This window comes from Liolophura sinensis, chromosome 8 (genome assembly GCF_032854445.1).
Source record: "Liolophura sinensis isolate JHLJ2023 chromosome 8, CUHK_Ljap_v2, whole genome shotgun sequence".
NCBI classification, from domain to species: Eukaryota; Metazoa; Mollusca; class Polyplacophora; order Chitonida; family Chitonidae; genus Liolophura; species Liolophura sinensis.
The window spans coordinates 26,456,966-26,476,725 of record NC_088302.1 but is presented as its reverse complement, the minus strand read 5'-3'; the positions used below and the strand labels follow the sequence as shown (position 1 = coordinate 26,476,725).

The 19,760-nt window shown below is 38.4% G+C and overlaps 1 protein-coding gene across 2 annotated transcripts in view; it reads right to left on the bottom strand.

Moving 5' to 3' along the window:
• Positions 1 to 1,382: 1,382 nt before the first annotated feature.
• LOC135473024 (uncharacterized) overlaps positions 1,383 to 19,760 on the bottom strand; it is a 33,590-nt gene continuing 15,212 nt past the window's right edge. For both annotated transcript variants that reach the window (XM_064752795.1, XM_064752796.1), the window contains 3 exons: positions 5,983 to 7,098; positions 5,069 to 5,203; positions 1,383 to 3,416 (listed from right to left, as the gene is read on the bottom strand). In XM_064752795.1, the coding sequence (XP_064608865.1) occupies positions 3,225 to 3,416; positions 5,069 to 5,203; positions 5,983 to 7,098 (1,443 nt within the window). In that variant the 3' untranslated portion in view covers positions 1,383 to 3,224. The remainder of the gene's footprint in view (positions 3,417 to 5,068; positions 5,204 to 5,982; positions 7,099 to 19,760) is intronic.

Sequence of the window (19,760 nt, the reverse complement as noted above, 5' to 3'; positions counted from 1 at the left end):
ATAACATGTCTCACACATTCTGGCCTCCTTTTAGAGTTGGGTGCCTCAGAAACACGAAATTTACTTGAAATGACCAAAGACTCCATATGGGTCTTAAGGAAGAAGAAAACTTAAACATCAAACAAATACCATTGAAAAGAGTTTTTTTTCTTCGCATTTCTTCGCAGGTGCATGCCATAAAAAATTGTAAAAGTTGCATTTAAAGTTGATAAATTATAAATGAAGTCAGCGCCAAAATCCGTTGTGGGCGACTCCATTTTGCCTAAAAAGTAGTCCTGAAGTCTTCTGTGTTAGGAGGGGAATTGTCGTCGGAAACCGCCGAAGTGCAATTCATACATTTCCGGTAGAACTCTTTTTCCCAGAAGGCAGCGAACAGTACAGTTCGTTTTCCGCCTGACGATCGGGAAACCGGAATGTTGGACGTAGGTTCCGAGTTTACACGAACAGGCCGGCAGATTTAACGACTCGCACTGGCTGAGAGACAACACACCCCCTGCATAAATTACAGGGTGTTAAAGAAGGAGGACGCGATGGACTTGCCAGTTTTGCCGTTTTCAGGCTTTACGTGTGTGGCCAGGAAAAATCGCAAACTTATGCGACACGCACCACCAGATAGAAAAAAATGTGCTCTTTTCAGCCTATAGTGTCATTTTTTAAAATTTTGTTCTCCTTTAACCATCTCTACTGAACATAAACACCAAATATGACATTCTTATCTCGTGCAGTAAGTTTCCTACAGTTATACTGCGAGCACGTCGTCTCTGCAGACAGCGTGATGACATAATTACTTTAGCAAAATATGCTGCTGGGATGAAGAAAGTTGACCAGGATTCTGTCCCAAAGTCTTGCTAGCTATCAATTCCTATGAACTACCAATCTCAATTAAACAGGAAATACTGGAACTTTGATTCGAGTCCATGATCGAATCTGACTTGATTTTGATTTTCTTGTGGTGTTTTATAATTCCGTGATCAGGAATTATACGACTCCCATCAGATTTATCTGTGCAGAAAATCGATGAAAGATCGAATTCAACTTCAATGAGATATTCTTTGGTCCTTAATTGTTTGAAGCCATAATCCAGAATTTCTATCTTATTCGATGACGGTCAGTTTTATGGGTAGAGGAAACCGGACACACCACGGACAAATACTCCCACATGTGACGGTACAGATATATGTACATGACCTTAGTGCAACACAGCCTTTACCCAACGATAGATTGCTCAAATAATCACACGAATGCTGTCGACCGCTTACTGCCAACAAAACCTACCTAAGGACTCCTCGTCGTTTCATTCCATACGAAGAATTGTTAAGTACAACGTTAAAATCCCAAGCATGCATAAGCATTAAATACGAGAAAGAACTACTGTTGTACATGTTTATTTACAAAGGAAATAAAAAGAGGCTTTACACTACTGATTTTCAAACAATCTTTTACGTAAAAGATTTTTTTTAACTTTTTAGGAACATATGTAACTGTGCAGACTAAAGAGATGTACATGTATTACCTCCAAGGCTAAACTTTTCCAATGGCAAAGTGGTCTGAAATTTTTCTGGTCTGATAAATATTCCGAAATGCTTTGTGTTATTTTCTGAAAAATAAAATTCTAGTCATGTTCATGGACTCAAGCTATAAGCTATACTGTGTGTTTACAAAACGCAGATGCCAAAACTGCGTCTTATAAGATCAAGTTAAGATTCCAAACACGAATTAGCGATATATGGTACACGTTTTGTGGCTGCGACTTGCGTTTTTCCGGAGGTTCCATATATGCGAATAGATGTTGTGTTCTTTCTTCATTGCAGATTTTCATCACAGCTTCAAGATATACTATAAGAAATGTAAAATGTATAACCACAGCATCAATGGATTTAATTTACATGATGTTATACCAACACTCTGCCATATGTTGGATATCCTTTCCATAAGGATCAATTCTATAAACTTCACCATCGTGTCGTTAGAAAATTTGCATCTTAGCATTTTCAATTCATTACTTGCCTGCACCCACATGTCGCTAGGGAAAGCCACCTTCAGTGGTGCCACTTTTACGATTACGTCGTCAGGTTTTCTAAACACATACCACATGGACTATTCGTAAGGGGCTCTGTTTCTATCGTTTGGTGCATAACTCACATCCCTACCGCATGCTAGAAATACTAGCTTTCAAAATTTAATCAGGCCATCTCTACACTGAGGAATATTTCTGTGATAAAGTTAGAATAATTGCAAATAATTCACAGAGACACTTTAATACAAACACAGATTGACATCAGCCAATCAAGATGTCCTCCTGCATTCACAAAGAGGCAAAAATATTCAGTGCCCGCCATTCAGTGTTGAAGAAAACATTTTATGAAAGTCATGCATTTGAGTTGATGCTTGCTGAGTACACCATCCCACAAACTTCATTAACACATAAAGGATCAATTTCTCACAGGCCTGCAAGACATTCGACCGCAGCGGGCAGTGAGGCCCAGAGCAATAAAAAGCTGAAACTTACAAAAGAGCAAAAGCGGTCTAAAATTTATATTGAGGAAGCAGTCTGCATCATTTTGGAATGAACTCAACTGTACTCAATTCATAGTCTACACACCAACAATCACATTTGTGTGCTAGCCCGTAACACTTACTCAGGAGCAACTCCAAGATCATGCTGGCTTCTCTGTTCGTAGGTACGCAAGCAAGCAAGGTCTGCAAGCAATCTGCTGTTGATCGTAGGTTCCCCTAGGCTCTGCCTACTTTCCTCCCACCACAATGCTAGCTGCTGTCGTATAAACGAAATATTCTACAGTACAGCGTAAAACACCAATTAAATATTAAAATAAATACATTTCATGGTGTCATTCAAACTGAACAACCGAAGTGTTTTAATTCCAGTGAAGCATGATCACCAAATTCAGACAATACAGAAGTGAACATTATTTCACACTATATATCTTCACATGTTCAAGAAATAGCCAAGTCTTAAAGTGATCAAGAGCATGACAACTAATGATTGGTTCCATGCTGAAATCTACATGTAGATCCTTCTCAAAGACCTCAAGTCCTTCAGATTATCCATGGCTTCAGAGTTCCAAGATTTATACTCGCATGGAAAATCAACATATGAAAAGATGAGTATATATATATATTACATGGAAGAATTAATTAACACTTTTCTGTATCTCTATGGATTATCACTGCAGAGTCAAAACAGCATGAGCCACCACCTCATGCTAGCTGTCTTTAGATGTGAAATATACAGGTAATGCTATCGACACAATTAGAACAGCAACAACAACAACAGTAATCAGAGTCCATTTAATGGCCTGTTTTCGTCTTTCTTGAGCAGCAGTTTTCAGAACAAAAGCTTCATAGCCAGGTACCTCTGATATCTCTGTATCCTGGCTCGTATCCCCTGGTGACTCCTGTCAGAGAAAAAAAAAACATAGGACTTCAATAGAAATGGATAAATGCTTTGGGTTTAACGTCGTACTTGGGAATTAGTACCTAAAAAGACTTGGGACAGAAACCTGGTCAGGTTTTTTTTTATCTCATCGGCATATTTTGCAAAAGGGATAATGTTGATATGCTGTCCGTAGAGACGACTTGCTGGCAATATAAATATAGAAAATTTACTGCACAAGATACGAACATCATATCTGATGTTTAAATTCAATTAAATTTTTGGTTTCTGGGGCAACCAACTCAAAATTAAGCCGAAGTGCATTAGCAGTTTTTTGGCAGTGCATTTGGTATGTATGTATCAATGCTTGGGGTTTAACGTCGTACATAACAATTTTTCAGTAATATGACAACGAGAAGTCAATGGGTGCACATATAGTGTGTCTTCTTGCGAGTCTGTGCCGCCACTTAAGTATCAAGCCGAAGACACCAGACACGGGTTCGCACGCCTGAGGGCTAAAAAAATTCAAGTCCTTTCAAGTACTTAAAATACAAATTCAAGTACCTCAAACGACAGTCACAATCTCAGCTTTCACGTACAAACTGAAACAACAGGCGCAGCTTGAACACTTTTTAGGTCATTTCGTAAACATGGTACAGCCATGCCGTGGCATTCGACCGCTACGCATCCTTGTGTTCGTGCTATAACTTTCAGTCGGTGCAGACATCACTGATAATCAGACAACCCATCATTGATTCTTATAAATTTTCCCCTGTCCGTCAGAATAAAAAGTGCAACATGAAATATTTCGGCACAACGCACGAGTTTGTAAACAGCGCCACTGTCAGTCACGAGTAGTCCATGGACTTGCCCATACTAGAGACATCTATACTTTCGAGACACAATCGGCAGTATGTCCGATTGTCACTGCTGGCGTCGCGCTAAAGCCGGTCCTTGAAATCAAATCACCCTCAATGACAACAACGTAAGTTCTTACCTCCAAACCAAAAAATGGCGATCTAAGCGCCCTCTGGCGGAGAAAGGGAAGTCTGTAGTGGCGCAAAACTATGACCGCGTACATACCACTGGCGGCCGCTTTAGGTGCATGCCCGTTGCCAGCTTATTCACGGATTCCTACCACCGAATAACTTTCTTCTCGTGGTACAAACAAAATCAAGTACTTCCAAGGACCTCCACATAAATATGGTCAAATTCAAGCACTTTCCAGTCCTTGAATTACGAAAATAAAATCCAAGTAGCCTACTTTCAAGATTCTAATGGACCCTGCAGATATGACACAAAATACTGACAGCGGGTCTACCAGTCTTGTTTCCTGGCTCTAACCTTTCAGTGCCGAGCGCTAAGTGAGGCAGCAACAAGTAGCACTTTTCGAATCTTTATTATGACACAACTCACGTTTGAGTTTACGTTTGTATGAAGTCACATTACCTGACTGTCTATCTTGTGATATTACCACACTGTAACATTAGAGACCCATTAGGGTACCAAATATTTTCATGCCATACATTTATCTGTAAGTGAGCGAAATTACGCATGGGGATAATTCCTATAATACTGTGTATACAGCTCTATACTGGCACTGACAATTTCTGACGCAATATCTTTAACATTTCACTTTTCCAGGGTTATTTTGATGAACACTTGTAGGCCTACCTCAGAGTCAGGCTGTTCAGGTATGACAGTGGTGTGGGATGGGGAATACGGCCTGCCCTCAACACCGACCGGTTTGCTGGGCGGAGCATCAACCAGGTATTTCTGCATGTATGATGGCACATTCAAGTCAGGTAACTGCAAACACAAGCCAATGAAATGAATGAATGAATGATTATGGCTTAACGCCACATCGGCAATATTTCAGCCATATCGTGGGAAGCCAATGAAATTAGAGAAATAATTGTTTTTCAATGCGAGCACAGTGTCAAGTTACACGTAACTGGCAGGCCATTATTTACACGTAAACAGCTATAAAATATATATTTGTTTATTTATTCGTTTGATTGATGTTTTAAGCTGTACTCAAGAATATTTCACTTATACGATGGCAGCCAGCATTACGGTGGGCGGAAACCGGGCAAAGCCGGGGGGAAACCCACGACCATCCGCAGGTTGGTGGCAGACCTTCCCACGTACATAAAGTATATACAATGTGCAGCTGTCTCCAATATTTCAATTTATTTCGATATTTAGAATTTGATTGCTACGGCAGAAAGGCATTTTCATACCGTTAATCATACCATTGTATGATAATCTCACCTACACTAGGATTTATCATCATGATTCACAACATCCTGATGAGCCTGTGATTAGAAAGGCTAAATGTTTCCTCCTGATCAACTGCTGTAAATACAGTTTTATAGATGTATACATTTACATGCATTTCACTGTTTTCATATAATCATTATTTACAAGATCATGCAAATTATTATAGTTCCTGCTGAACATTCATGAACATCTAGACACTGGTGTGGGCAAAAACCACGTAGGCTACAGTGTACAGGTGTGCATGTGAAGATTTATTACTTTTGACACTTGCTGGTAATAATATAAAACCTTCTCGTCCTATTCACCTGATCATAGCGAGGTAACTCTGGCTGGTTGTTGTTGACATTGTTCACTTCCTCGTCATCCTCCTCCTCCTCCTCAAGGAACACTGGGTTAACACTACCATAAGCAGGACTTTCCAGCATTAGTTTGCTTAGGTCTATCCGTTCCTTCATGTAGCGTTTTGTTTTGTTCTCATTGTCTATTGTGTCCTCAGCAAACTTCACAGTTTTAGTACTGGCAGTTTTGGGGGGATACTTAACAGGTGTGTCCTCACCCAGTGCTAGAGACAACCCTGCAGATGATAGAACGCTGTCAAATGACGACTGGGATCTCACTAAGATGGGTTTTAATGTCTTCACCTCAGGTGAGCTTGTATGTGAGTTGGGCTCATCTGCCGGCACACAACCTTCCTGTAACACACCACCATCCAGAGATACTCGACCATCCTGTGACAAGACGCCATCAGGTGAATCTTTGTGTACAGGCGGACGAGGATCTGTCACATCCCCTGATTCCGACCAGTCTATCTCTTGAGACGGCTTATCCATCACTGGCCTGTCAGCAGTCTCTGAAAAGCTCACCACAACTTCACGAACATCTTTCGTGTGTGGGTTGTCATAGCAAGTTGTCGCCCTTCTCCCAGAATGTTGTGATGGTGAGCTGTGGTCTTTAGCTTCAGGGGAGGTTAGTGGTGTTTTCCTGACATGGGCAGTTTCTGTCACAACAGACACATAGGCTGCGGAATCTTCTGTCTGTATGCTAACCCGGCTCTCCTGTACAGAATCTCCAATCATACTGTTCTCTGGAACGGGAATGTGTGCCTCAGGGGTAGGGCCATTGTCTGCTGTACCAGCACTCACACTGATCTCCCCCTCACCTGTGGCATGAGAACTTGTGGAGACACTGAGGATCTCATTTCGGCCTATCTTGACAATGGTCTGTCGCTTTCCGTTCTGGCGGTGGGCTGGAGAGCGCAGGTCATAGACGTTGAGTCGTATGGTAGGGTCGTGGGTGTGGTAGCCGTTTCTACCCAGGGACTGAGCCTGCCTCACATCCTCCTCAGACTGACCCTCCAGGAACAGAGGGTTAATCTTCACTCCAGTCAGTCGACGCCCTGCGATGTTCCCACCAAAGATTGCCTGATGGACAGAATCATCAGAGAAATTAGACAAAGCTCCTTAGCATGAAAACATAACATAGCAAATCACTGCAACGGCTGCATTCACTATCAGTCACATTAACCCACTACTTCAGCATCCACTTAAATATACAGATCCTCTATCTCAGTAAATGTTTGTGTGTGTGCTCATGCATGCATGTATATATCATGTCTATAAGTATCTTCATCATCCATATATATCAGACACCCATGATATGTACATGTACATGCATGTACTGCATCAAATACATGTACATACATTACATATGCAAATTCAGTGCATATTACCTCATGAATGTAATAATTCTACTGACATATTATGTTACATGTAACAGACGGTGTACATGTACATTCATTAGTATGTTTGTCACAAAAACAAATTATCCTCAGGTTCATGTGTAACTTATATGATCCTGTTTGTTAATAAAGCTTTCAAACAATTAACTCCTTCACATGATAAGACAAGTGTACACTGAGTCTAATTACACTCAATTAAGGGAATGATATAATCAAAGCACACTAGCACCTAATGAGTTACACGTAGCTCATGAAAATTAGACGTATAGTAAATAACCTAAAATTTTCTCCATGATTAAACCGCACATTTTGCCTGATTCTGGGAGTTCTTGTGAGAGTTGAAAGGTGTTTTGAAGTTTGTATGGAAGATAGGGTATTCTGCTGGGAAGATAGAGTATTCTGCTGGGAAGATTGAGTATTCTGCTAGGAAGATAGAGTATTCTGGTGGGAAGACAGAGTATTCTGCTAGGAAGATAGAGTATTCTGCTGGGAAGATAGCATACTCTGCTGGGAAGATAGGGTACTCTGCTGGGAAAGTGTAAGTTTCAGCATTCACATGTACATAAACTTGCCCTTGACTTTTTTAAAATTGAATTTTTGAGGCAAAGTTTTAGGTAATTTACCATACATGTAATCGTCATTAAAGCCCTCTTATAAAAAAAAGGGTTTTTTCTTTCATGTCATTAAGAATAAAACAAATGAGTACATCTAAAAACAAACTTTTACTGAAAAACAATTAAATCTAGCAGCCTACACAGTTTCTTAAAATATAGCTTATTAAATATAATGCCATTTTCGCCCCTTGAACATAACTGTTGTTTTGTATGATCCCAGTGAAAATATTTCAGACAGTTAAATGTATGGCACTCAGGTCAGATATACATGTACATGTAGCGGTACTCGGTTTCTGGGTGCCCTGTATCTCTAGCTCAAAAGATGCCATGTACTTCTGATGCCATGTACTTTTGATGTCAAAATTTTGGTAACCCAACACAACCTCCACAATGACAATGCATTTATCACTGTACATGTCACTGAAAGTTGCATGAGCTGTTCAATAATGTTCATATTAAAAATAGGGACCTGGCACATGCCTGAATTTAATACAGAAAAAAGAATGACACAGGAGAGACTGATACACCATAATATTACAGATGTTACCTCGCAGTCAATGGTTAACATAGGAAAGGGTAGAGGTCCTGTTTCACACTAGTGCCACCTCACAAAAAAAAAAAAAAAAAAAAATACACCACCTCACCATGGCAATTATCTTTTAGAATGCAGTAGTGAGTACATACTTCCTCTGTGAAAGTCAAAAAGTGCAAATGTGCCAATGAGGTATGCAATATGTTAGGAAACATGTGAATGTAAATACATGTGCAAGATATGTTAGGAAACATGGTGAATGTACATACATGAGCAAGATATGTCAGGAAACACGATGAATGTAAATACATGAGCAGATATGTTAGGAAACACGATGAATGTAAATACATGAGCAGATATGTCAGGAAACACGGTGAATGTAAATACATGAACAAGATATGTTAGGAAATATGTGAATGTAAATACATGTGCAAGATATATGTATGCAGGGAAGCATGGTGAGTGTAAATATACATGAACAAGATATGTCAGGAAACATGGTGAATGTAAATACATGAGCAAGATATGTCAGGAAACATGGTGAATGTAAATACATGAACAAAATATGTCAGGAAACATAGTGAATGTAAATACATTAGCAAGATATGTTAGGAAACACGATGAATGTAAATACATGAACAAGATATGTTAGGAAACATGTGAATGTAAATACATGTGCAAGATATATGTATGCAGGGAAGCATGGTGAGTGTAAATATACATGAACAAGATATGTCAGGAAACATGGTGAATGTAAATACATGAACAAGATATGTTATGAAACACAGTGAATGTAAATATATCAACAAGATATGTTAGGAAACATGTGAATGTCAATGCATGTGCAAGATACATGTATGCAGGGAAACATGGTGAGTGTAAATATACATGAACAAGATATGTTGGGAACATGGTGAATGTAAATACATGAACAAGATATGTTGGGAAACATGGCGAATGTAGATACATGAACAAGATATGTTAGGAAACACAGTGAATGTAAATATATGAACAAGATATGTTAGGCAACATGTGAATGTCAATACATGTGCAAGATATATGTATGCAGGGAAACATGGTGAGTGTAAATATACACGATCAAAATATGTTGGTAAACATGGTGAATGTAAATATATGAACAAAATATGTTGGGAAACATGGTGAATGTAAATACATGAGCAAGATAGGTTAGGAAACATGTTAATGTAAATACGTGTACAAGATACATGCATGCAGGGAAACATGGTGAGTGTAAATATATACGAACAAAATATGTTGGGAAACATGGTGAATGTAAATACATGAACAAGATATGTTGGGAAACATGTGAATGTAAATACATGACCAAGATATGTTGGGAAACATGGTGAATGTTTATTTATTTATTTGATTCATTTGATTGGTGTTTTACGCTGTACTCAAGAATATTTCACTCATACGACGGCGGCCAGCATTATGGTGGGTGGAAACCAGGCAGAGCCTGGGGGAAACCCACGACCATCCGCAGGTTGCTGAGAGACCTTGCCACATACAGCCGGAGAGGGAGCCAGCATGAGCTGGACTTGAACTCACAGCGACCGCATTGGTGAGAGGCTCCTGGGTCATTACGCTGCGCTAATGCGCTAACCAACTGAGCCATGGAGGCCCCAACATGGTGAATGCAAAATATATCCGCAAAACATGTTGACAAACTTCATGATCGTCAATCCAAAATACATCCACATGATATGCTGAAAATATGGTGAATGTAAAATACTGGAGTAAGAGTTTGGTAAACATTGTGGATGTAAATGCACGTGTACACATGAGCAGGATATGCAGAGAAACATGGTGAGTCTTTCAACAAGATTTTGGGAAGCATAACTGTACATTATCAGTGTTAATTTAGTACATCTGTACTACAAAGTTCCATTTTTAATACATTTACAAGTTATGCCTTTGTTTAAAAACATGGAGAACTGCAGCGTCTCGTCCAATACACATTTTCAAGACAACATGGACCAGTACAATATCACTCCATAATGTACATGTACAAAACACTTGGCAAAAGCCTAAAATTATTACATGGCACCTGATTCATACAAGTATATATATGTATTGTCAATGATATACGGGACCTCCGTGGCTCAGTCGGTTAGCACGCTAGAGCAGCGTAATGACCCAGGAGCCTCTCACCAATGCGGTCGCTGTGAGTTCAAGTCCAGCTCATGCTGGCTTCCTCTCCGGCCATACGCGGGAAGGTCTGCCAGCAACCTGCGGATGGTCGTGGGTTTCCCCCGGGCTGTGCCCAGTTTCCATCCATCATAATGCTGGCCGCCGTCGTATAAGTGAAATATTCTTGAGTATGGCGTAAAACACCAATCAAAAAAAAATATATATATATCAATGATATACATGTACATATGAGATAAATATCTGCATCATAATTGACCAGTACATGTAACTACATATATATATTATCTCAGGCTGGGAAGTCAAACATAATAAATATGCCAAAAATTTTAATACAGTGCCGCAAAGGAATTGCTCTCCAACTGTTACAAGTTAATCTGTTTTCTAGAAATATATTACTTACTGGCATGTTTTGATACATCTGGCTGTATCTGCTGAGAAATGTGTACACCATTTAATTATCCTCATTATTGTGATAATTATTCATGGAAAGTCAAATTATGTTCAAAAAATGGCATGCACACATGCACAGCATTTAAATCATATGCAGATTAGACAGTGCAGGTACATGGAACAACTTCACTAATTACATGCTAGATAGACAGACAATCACAACTCAGAGTTCTTCAATATTACCCGGGAATCTTTGATCTCCATACAAGAAGGTTTGTTGACACAGGAATCCTCAATACAATAGAGGAACAATTGTAACAAAAACATTACCATTACACCTGAGCGGATTAATTATCGTGTAGAAAATTAAGGGTTTACCTGAGGAAGAGTTCTATACCGTGGGTATTCCATAGATTATGCCATTCCTGCCTATTGGAAGGAGCTCTAATACATGGTACACACTGAAGCTAGACATATCCTCTGTCATAGCAGCAAAACTATAGCGTATATGCATGCAGAATTATATCAATACTTCTATTGAGTGAAGCCGCATGCAATAACTGGTTGTGTTCAGGAAGTCCTCGGTTACATCCAAAGCCCTTTAAAGTGTGCTCCAAGCAGAAATTTCCCCAATACAGCTTTCAAAGAGCACAAAGACCAAACAATTTGAAGTATGCAGCCATCAGCCAGCCCTGAGACATCCCCTAAAATCCATGAGTCCATCTCTAAGACAGGCTGAATCCTTGTGCACATATAAGAAACTTTTAGGTGGAGAGGTCGGATGGAAGGGGGAGATAGGGTGTTGTAATGGCTAGGATGAGGGCAGAAGATGTGGCCAGCTGCCCTCATCTGAATCTGAACATAGCTCTATGCCACAGCATACAACAACCATTAGTCTGTCCAAGAATTAAGGGGTCCCTACCTTACATATAACTATATCTCACCTCTAAACACTGAAATTTTCCTTCCCAAACATGCGATGACACATGTACATGTGCAATGTATTACAAGGCAAAAACAAACGCATGGATTTGTAAAGAAGATGTTCAGAGCAGAGGAGAAGAAGGGTGGTAGTTGGGGGGGGGGAGGGGGGGATGAGGCTGTGGACAAAGAGAATCACATTACAACAATGAATTTACATAAGACTTTACAGAGCTCTAGATCAATATATTTGGAAACAAAGTCTAGCTCTGAACATCTGCCCAATTTTTGGGTCAGCACATAATCCACTTTACATAGAAGGCTTCTCTTTGATTCACTGCTTGGGAATGAGAGCATATAAATGCATCCAGCAGTGCATCAACATTGTATATGTAGCCTACAAGCAAACTACCCCACATGTCATATTATTGTATCCCTTTAGACCTGGTAGATACATGTGTACATTTTATTGGTTTACAGGCACATGGAGTGGTGGGGGTTGTGACATCTACATGTATATAAAATTGGCTGAGGCTGGAGTGATTATGGCACTTTTTCAACGATTAGAAGATACGCAACAAGAGAAACCTTTAGACATTTTTATTGTCAACCCTCAATGTTGCAGAAAACTGATTATAAAAAGGCAGTCCACACAAATGTTACTGCACATACATGTCCTGTGCATTGATATTCACAAATTATAGTTAACCTTCTTGAAGTACACTGTACAAGACAAGACATAAAAAACCTGTAACTTTATTTTACAAATGGAGCATAACTTTATTAAGGATTCACATTCAATACATACATATATCACGTATGTATTGAATGTAGATAAGCATTATGGTGTTACTGCATGTAACAGTCTGTACAGACCAATGCAACTGTAGATACTATACCATTGTTTACTTTGCAAAATTAAATGAACATATACATTCTCTATAGGCAAAGCATGTATTTATGTACTGAATAGATAGTTTGCAGATCCACCAACAGGTACTGGCAGAGGAAACTGGAATGCCTGGAGTAAACCATCAACTTTTAGCAAGTTACTGACGAACTTTCCCATGTCTGACATAGGTACACGAACAGACATACCATTTTGACTGATTATTGTAACAAAGGCATAAACAACCAATGGGAGAGAGGGAATTCAATACCCATAGAATTAAGAACAGCATGCCAATCAAAATGCATTATTTCTTTCACATCACTTGGCTAATTATAAGTTTTGTTCATCATTGGTTAAATACATCATAGTTAGAGCGCACAAGAGAGCACGGCCAAATGGCTGATCACATAAACACGGGTGTGCACTCATGGTGAAAGTGACGCTCAGAGAATTAACTGTATCGTCACACCCAGCGGCAGGCATGCAATCGAGCCCACCCAAGCATATCTGTACGGACACAGGCAACATAAAGCCTGTTACTGGCAATTTATAGGGGCACACTGATAACATCTGCATAGCTGTACAGGCATTATTACAGTCAAGATTCTATCTGGAGTTTATTCAAAGCAGCCACTTATAAACTATGTGCATCAACACTTGCTAAATTTCACATCGATATAAAAGCACAGTTAAAAGCCAGAAATATAAGATATGCGTATGTACACTGTACTTATATATTAAAAATTGTGCTAAACTTACCACTACGGCAAATGTCCTAACATTTCACCCATTGCAACTGCAAATGTTTCCTCATTCTGAGTACTCTATTGATCCTTGAAAGGTGTTTTGTCTAGAAGTCAGGATGGTATCCTATACTGACAATTTTTTTGAGGCCACATGTTTTACTTAAAAAGTACAGTAGTAAAATATGAATTCAAAGCAAACTAGAAGCCATTGCAATAATGATCAGTATAATGAGAGTACATCTATAACGACAATTATTAACAGTAGTACATCAAAAAAGTAAAAATATATTGGTTGAAACTAATTTAATTAGTTTCATGGACTGCCATGCAACATTTAGTTTATATTCACCGTCTGTGTAGAGCTAAAGCAATCTTCATACATGTGTGATTACTGTCAATGAAAGCTTTAAAAATAATTGTTTTAACTGAAAAATAATCTCTGTTGTGAACACATCCGTGCTCATAATTTTTTTTAAGTTGTTTGTAGCTTAACCTTGCGGGCATGCTTCTTTATATATTTGTAATGTTGTCAATATGTAAAAGCAACAAGGAAATAAATCATGTGTCTGTGTTTTTTTGTCTGGTAAACGTGTATAGGTTATGTGTTAGATGAATCAGTCGAAAAGCCACAGGTGGGTGATGCTGACATTTCTAACTTCTGACATAACCTGTTTGTACAGTAACCCAGGGATACCTGTAATATAGCTGCTGGCAGATAAACATTAACTTATATGCACTGTTTATATATTTTCTTCATGCACATATTTGTCGAGTATGTAGGTGGACAACGTGTTGGCCCACTTATTATAAAACAGTGACAACCAAGTTCATAGTTACACAGTATATACAGCTCATGTAAGAGTATCAGAACTCAAGCAATAATTATCTATTACATGTAAAGTTATTATTCAAATATCAAAACTTTATGATTTATTACATGATTACATGTACTAATTATACATGTACACTTCCTTTGAATAAGTAATTAGGCACTTATTATAATAATATAATTACATTATAAGTAACTCCATCATGCAGATACACATTAACAGGATGGAGTGCAAGGTGCATAAAAAAAAAAAAAACCTAATGTAGTGAAATCTAGTGGAACATTTGTAGAATCCAAAATATTAATGTGACAAAAAGAAATTATTTCATCTCCAAAACTGTAAACTGTAAATTGAACAGCAGTGATCCAGGAAATTTATGTGCTCCTGACTGTAAATGTCTTCTTAGTATACAGCATCAATGTTATAAGGTATATTCCAAGCTTATATATACACATGATCTAGTCCATGCAGTATAAGACAAAAAGATGAAGGCATGGCATATATGTCATGGCTAAATGCTTGATAAACAAATAAACACATAATCACATGTATAGCATGCATGTCACTTTCCATGTGCTAATTTATGGTTCCAATATACTTTAAGCCATCATTCAAGGTTTCCAAAAATATCTGGAAAGCTTATGAGCTTAAGTAATTAATATTTTGAAAAGTGCAGTTGCCTCCTTTGTAGTGCAGTTATGTACATGTGTGTTAGTTACTTTTTCCATTTAAATTGAACGGAACAAATTACATTTAATAGGACTTACATTGATCTGTTTCCCAGGTGAGACAAAATAAAGAGCACCGCTATCAGACATTGAGACGGCACCATTTACTCCGATCCTGTATACACGCCAGTCACACAACTGATTGCCACATACAAAGCTGAGCTCTCAGAGCACCACAGTAACCACACATGTGTCTTCCTGTGCCCCCATCATTATAGTACATATATCTACTCCTCCAGTTAGAAGATACACATGCACCACAAATTAATCATCACACATACTTTCAGTTTCAGGACAGGTTGCATGACAATTAATAGACAACACTGAATCAATTAGGGCAGCAACATCCTGAAATCTTCACAGTCGATCCGTAGGTCAAAATGAATTAGACATCCATCATTTTGGCCGAGTAACAACCCGTCACAACAACTGGTGGTACAGGTAAACCTACAGAGTGCTTGCACGGTCAGCAACTTCACCTGAGACTTTAAGTGTGACAAGTATGTCATGAAAATGCCACCAGTGTAGTTTGCCTAGCCTTCATCCTTTTATACCGTTCAAACTCCATCAACATTACATCAAACAGTATGAGAGACAGTATATCACATAGGAAGGACTCTTCCACCTTTGCCACTCGACACAGTAAGAGCATGTAGACCAGCTCCCCCGTTCAGCTTCAGGTAAAATGTCAAGACCTGGGAGTCTCTTGTGCTTGTTTGTCTCATCAGTGTACAGCCTCATCTAATCATTTCTATTTTCTAAGTAATTAAAGTAAAAAGCACTGTGATCAGCACAGAGGCTTTATGAGATGCTGTCAACATTCAGCGTGTTCAGGGCTGCGTTCGTTACCTCTGATAATACAACACAGCAAAAAAAAATTCCATGTTTAACTCTTTATTGGATTCTTTTTATCTCATTTTGCATCTAAAGGAGGCAGAGGAGCTGAGGTCTGACGAGGCGGAGGTCTAACATCAAGCGGGGTTAGGAGCAGTATACACCCATTTACCTCTGAAATGTTTTACCCTCCCAATTGAACAGGGAATTACTTACAGCTACATATAGGCCATGACGATGCATTTAATCTTATTTATCTTTATCTGCTTTTAAGAAAGTTCCATTTACAAGCTCTTAAGTGTCTATACTGAGGGTATATAATTGAAATCATGAACGATAGTGAAATGATTGCGAATGTTCACCCCAAGGCTACAGAGACAAAGATAAAAGAAAAAAAAAACCTTCAGGGAAGAAAGACATTTTATAGTTTTTACTGGGACACAAAGCTGAGCAAATCAGATCAGTAGACACAATGTATCACTGATGGCCACATTGTTGGCAGCTGGCTTTTATAACAGTGCATTGTCACCAAATTCTGTCAAATAATTATCCTTCATCACAGGAATGTGAGGGCAAGAGAATCAAGGAAAAAAAAACACTGAATAGGAAAGTTTTAAAAGAAAAAATAACACAGAATAAGGACAAAGAAAGTCCTATCTCCCATGTACACAGGCAAAACAGAGTTAATGGAGCTGATACATGTACATATATATCAACCATACTGACCCCGGTACCTACAAACAAGGAACTCAGGTGTTTAGTCCCATTACACATTTGCCTCCACCCCCTCTGTGTACATAAATGAATTAAGCTCACACAAAAAAAAAACAGTATAATCAGGCCATTCCTATATGCACTCTTAAATATAAAGGAGCTCGGGGTAAACAATGATGAAACATATAGATTATACAAATGTCAGGAATTTCACCCATGATAAAAATTCATATTTTACTTTTTTATTCACATTTTTCATATGGTCAACACCTGGAGATAAAGTACAGTATAGAATATAAACTGTTTGCACATACTGCTAATCACCAAAACATGTAACCTCTAAGTCATGCATATAGTCATAATGTAGTGTTCAATAATTTGTGGATAACTAATTCGTATCTTGTTGATTCAATACCGGATGGAATAGGAAAGCACATAATTCTAACTGTTTCAAAGCATGTAAGTATTTATGCTTCAGAGACAAAAACAATTCTTGGAATTTCTTGGTTGACCTTTTTTTTTAAAAACATTTCTTATCTGGGAAAACAAGATTTTGCCTACTATACGGTACCAAATCTTACGTCTGCTAATTATGATGGTATGTGTAATTTGGCAGCCAAATTCATGTAGATATATATATATATATATGTATATATATATATATATATAAATATATATTATCTTAAGGGTTTTAACGTTTGTTCTTCCGAGTCACTTTATAGCTTGAGGGCCATATTAGATTTCAAGCCAAACCTTTAAAAGTCTCCTTCTCAAGAAGGGTCCTCCGTGGATGGGATGGTTAGCGTGCCGTATTTGGAATTGGCGACTCAAGTGTTGTCTTACTAATTTCCCGCCCAAGGCTAGTTTTGATCCCGCACCCCTCGTGTCCTAGCGATCGAAATACAAGCATCTTTAACCACTCCCAACTAGCAGTTACAATATAGACTATTACAATATAGCTCCAAGCAGTTTCGTTTTGGGATACATATGTCATTTGTTGCTGCCTGACAAAGGGTGCTGTCATTTATAACACATAAATCATAGATCAGACATGTTCTCATCAGTTATTTCACAGTAAAAATGACACAACTGGTGCAAATTACAAATGTTAAGCTCTCAATTAGTTGTCAATTTACAGGCTATGGAAATATGCAACTAAGATTAGTTTTCTGACCACATCTCAAAAAGTTACAAACATACACTGTAGACAAAATGCAGATTACAGTTTGAATATGTCAAAGTTACATACAAATCTTGCTGCAACTATTTACTAGTACGCTGAACTTTATTAGAATGTGGGTCTCTATTTTCACCTTCACTTTCAAAATAGTCATATGTATATATTTTTCTATTAATTCACCATTCAATCTTTCATATTCTATATTTTCCCTCAGATGCCTTATAATTCCTTAATTATCCCATAAACTTACCATGGATTTATTCTCTGCATTTGATACATAAATCAATACACTGCATATATGTATTTCTGTTAACTGCACCACATCTCCATTATGGTCAGGGGGCCTGTGTGGCTCAGTTGGTTATAGCGTAATGACCGAAGAGCCTCTTACCAATGCAGTCGCTGTGAGTTCAATTCCAGCTCATGCTGGCTTCCTCTGCGGCTGCTAGGAAGGTCTGCCAGGAACCTACGGATGGTCGTGGGTTTCCCCCGGGCTCTGACCGGTTTCCTCCCACCATAATGCTGGCTGCCATCATATAAGTGAAATACTCTTGAGTATGGCGTAAAACACCAATCAAACAAACAAATCAAACATTATGGTCAGAGGGCCCCAGCACAATCTGTTTCAGGTCCATTGTAGGGTTTAGCTCCATTTTTCTACATCAGGGTTCAGCTTAATTTTTCTACATCTGATACATGAATGTGTGTATGGCTTTTAAGACCTCACACAGGTTTAATTCACATGTCTTCTTTTCTTTTTGTCAGGCTCTTTTAGGGACACAAAGATCAGGTGACAATTAACTGAATAATGGGAAAATACTTGGGCTGGATGGATATACTTTCCATGTTAACAGATGCCTTTACTTTCATTATAACCATGCCAATTAATTTTTTATAACCATGCCAATTGAATTCTTACATATCAATTGAAGCATTCAGTATAACGACGTAATATGGCTGTGAAAAATAGTTCGTGGCATAAGAATTATTATCACAACGACATGAATCAGAATGAAATAGTAAGTCAGACTTTGAAGAGATGAAAGAGTATGAAGTCTTTACTATGAATACAAAACTGTCCACTGCTGTTTTTCATGTAATGTACACATTCTGTCAAACTTCTATTGAATATTACCCATTCAAGCTTATGTCATATTCTCAATTTTTGTTGCAGGTTTTGTCCTGGTGACATGTTATCGGCCCTCCGTCAGACACCTCAGGCTCTACAGGGCACAAAAATTACATGGGTCTTATAAAATTCCATATGGGTGAAAACAGGTAAATATCTGGATACATATTCCAGCAGTCAGAGTGCAAGTAAACTGTGCGAGCAAGGTAGATAGTGCAAGCGACCCAGAATAGCTTACACCAGCTACCGAGCTAGGCTAACGTGTGGGACAGCTACATGTATATTATACCCAGGCTAGCTTGTGCTACATGTACCTTGGCTAGCTTGTGCTACATATAGCATGGCTAGCTTGTGCTACATGTACAAGCATGCTAATGTTTCAAATGGGAGCTTACTGTGCCGGGAGGTCCAGAACAGTCTGCAAATTACAATCAGTTCTGAGAAGAAAAAGATGTTTACAGGTTTTGCACAAAATCTGATATGGCTACCAAATCATGTGACCCTCAAAAATCAATGTTTCGTTCGCAAAATGGAAAAATTTAAAAATAATAACCCGAATGTGTCGCGCACATATATATATATATATATATATATATATATATACATATATATATATATAAAATGGGCCGTGCTTTGACACTCAGTATCTCCAAAACCCTC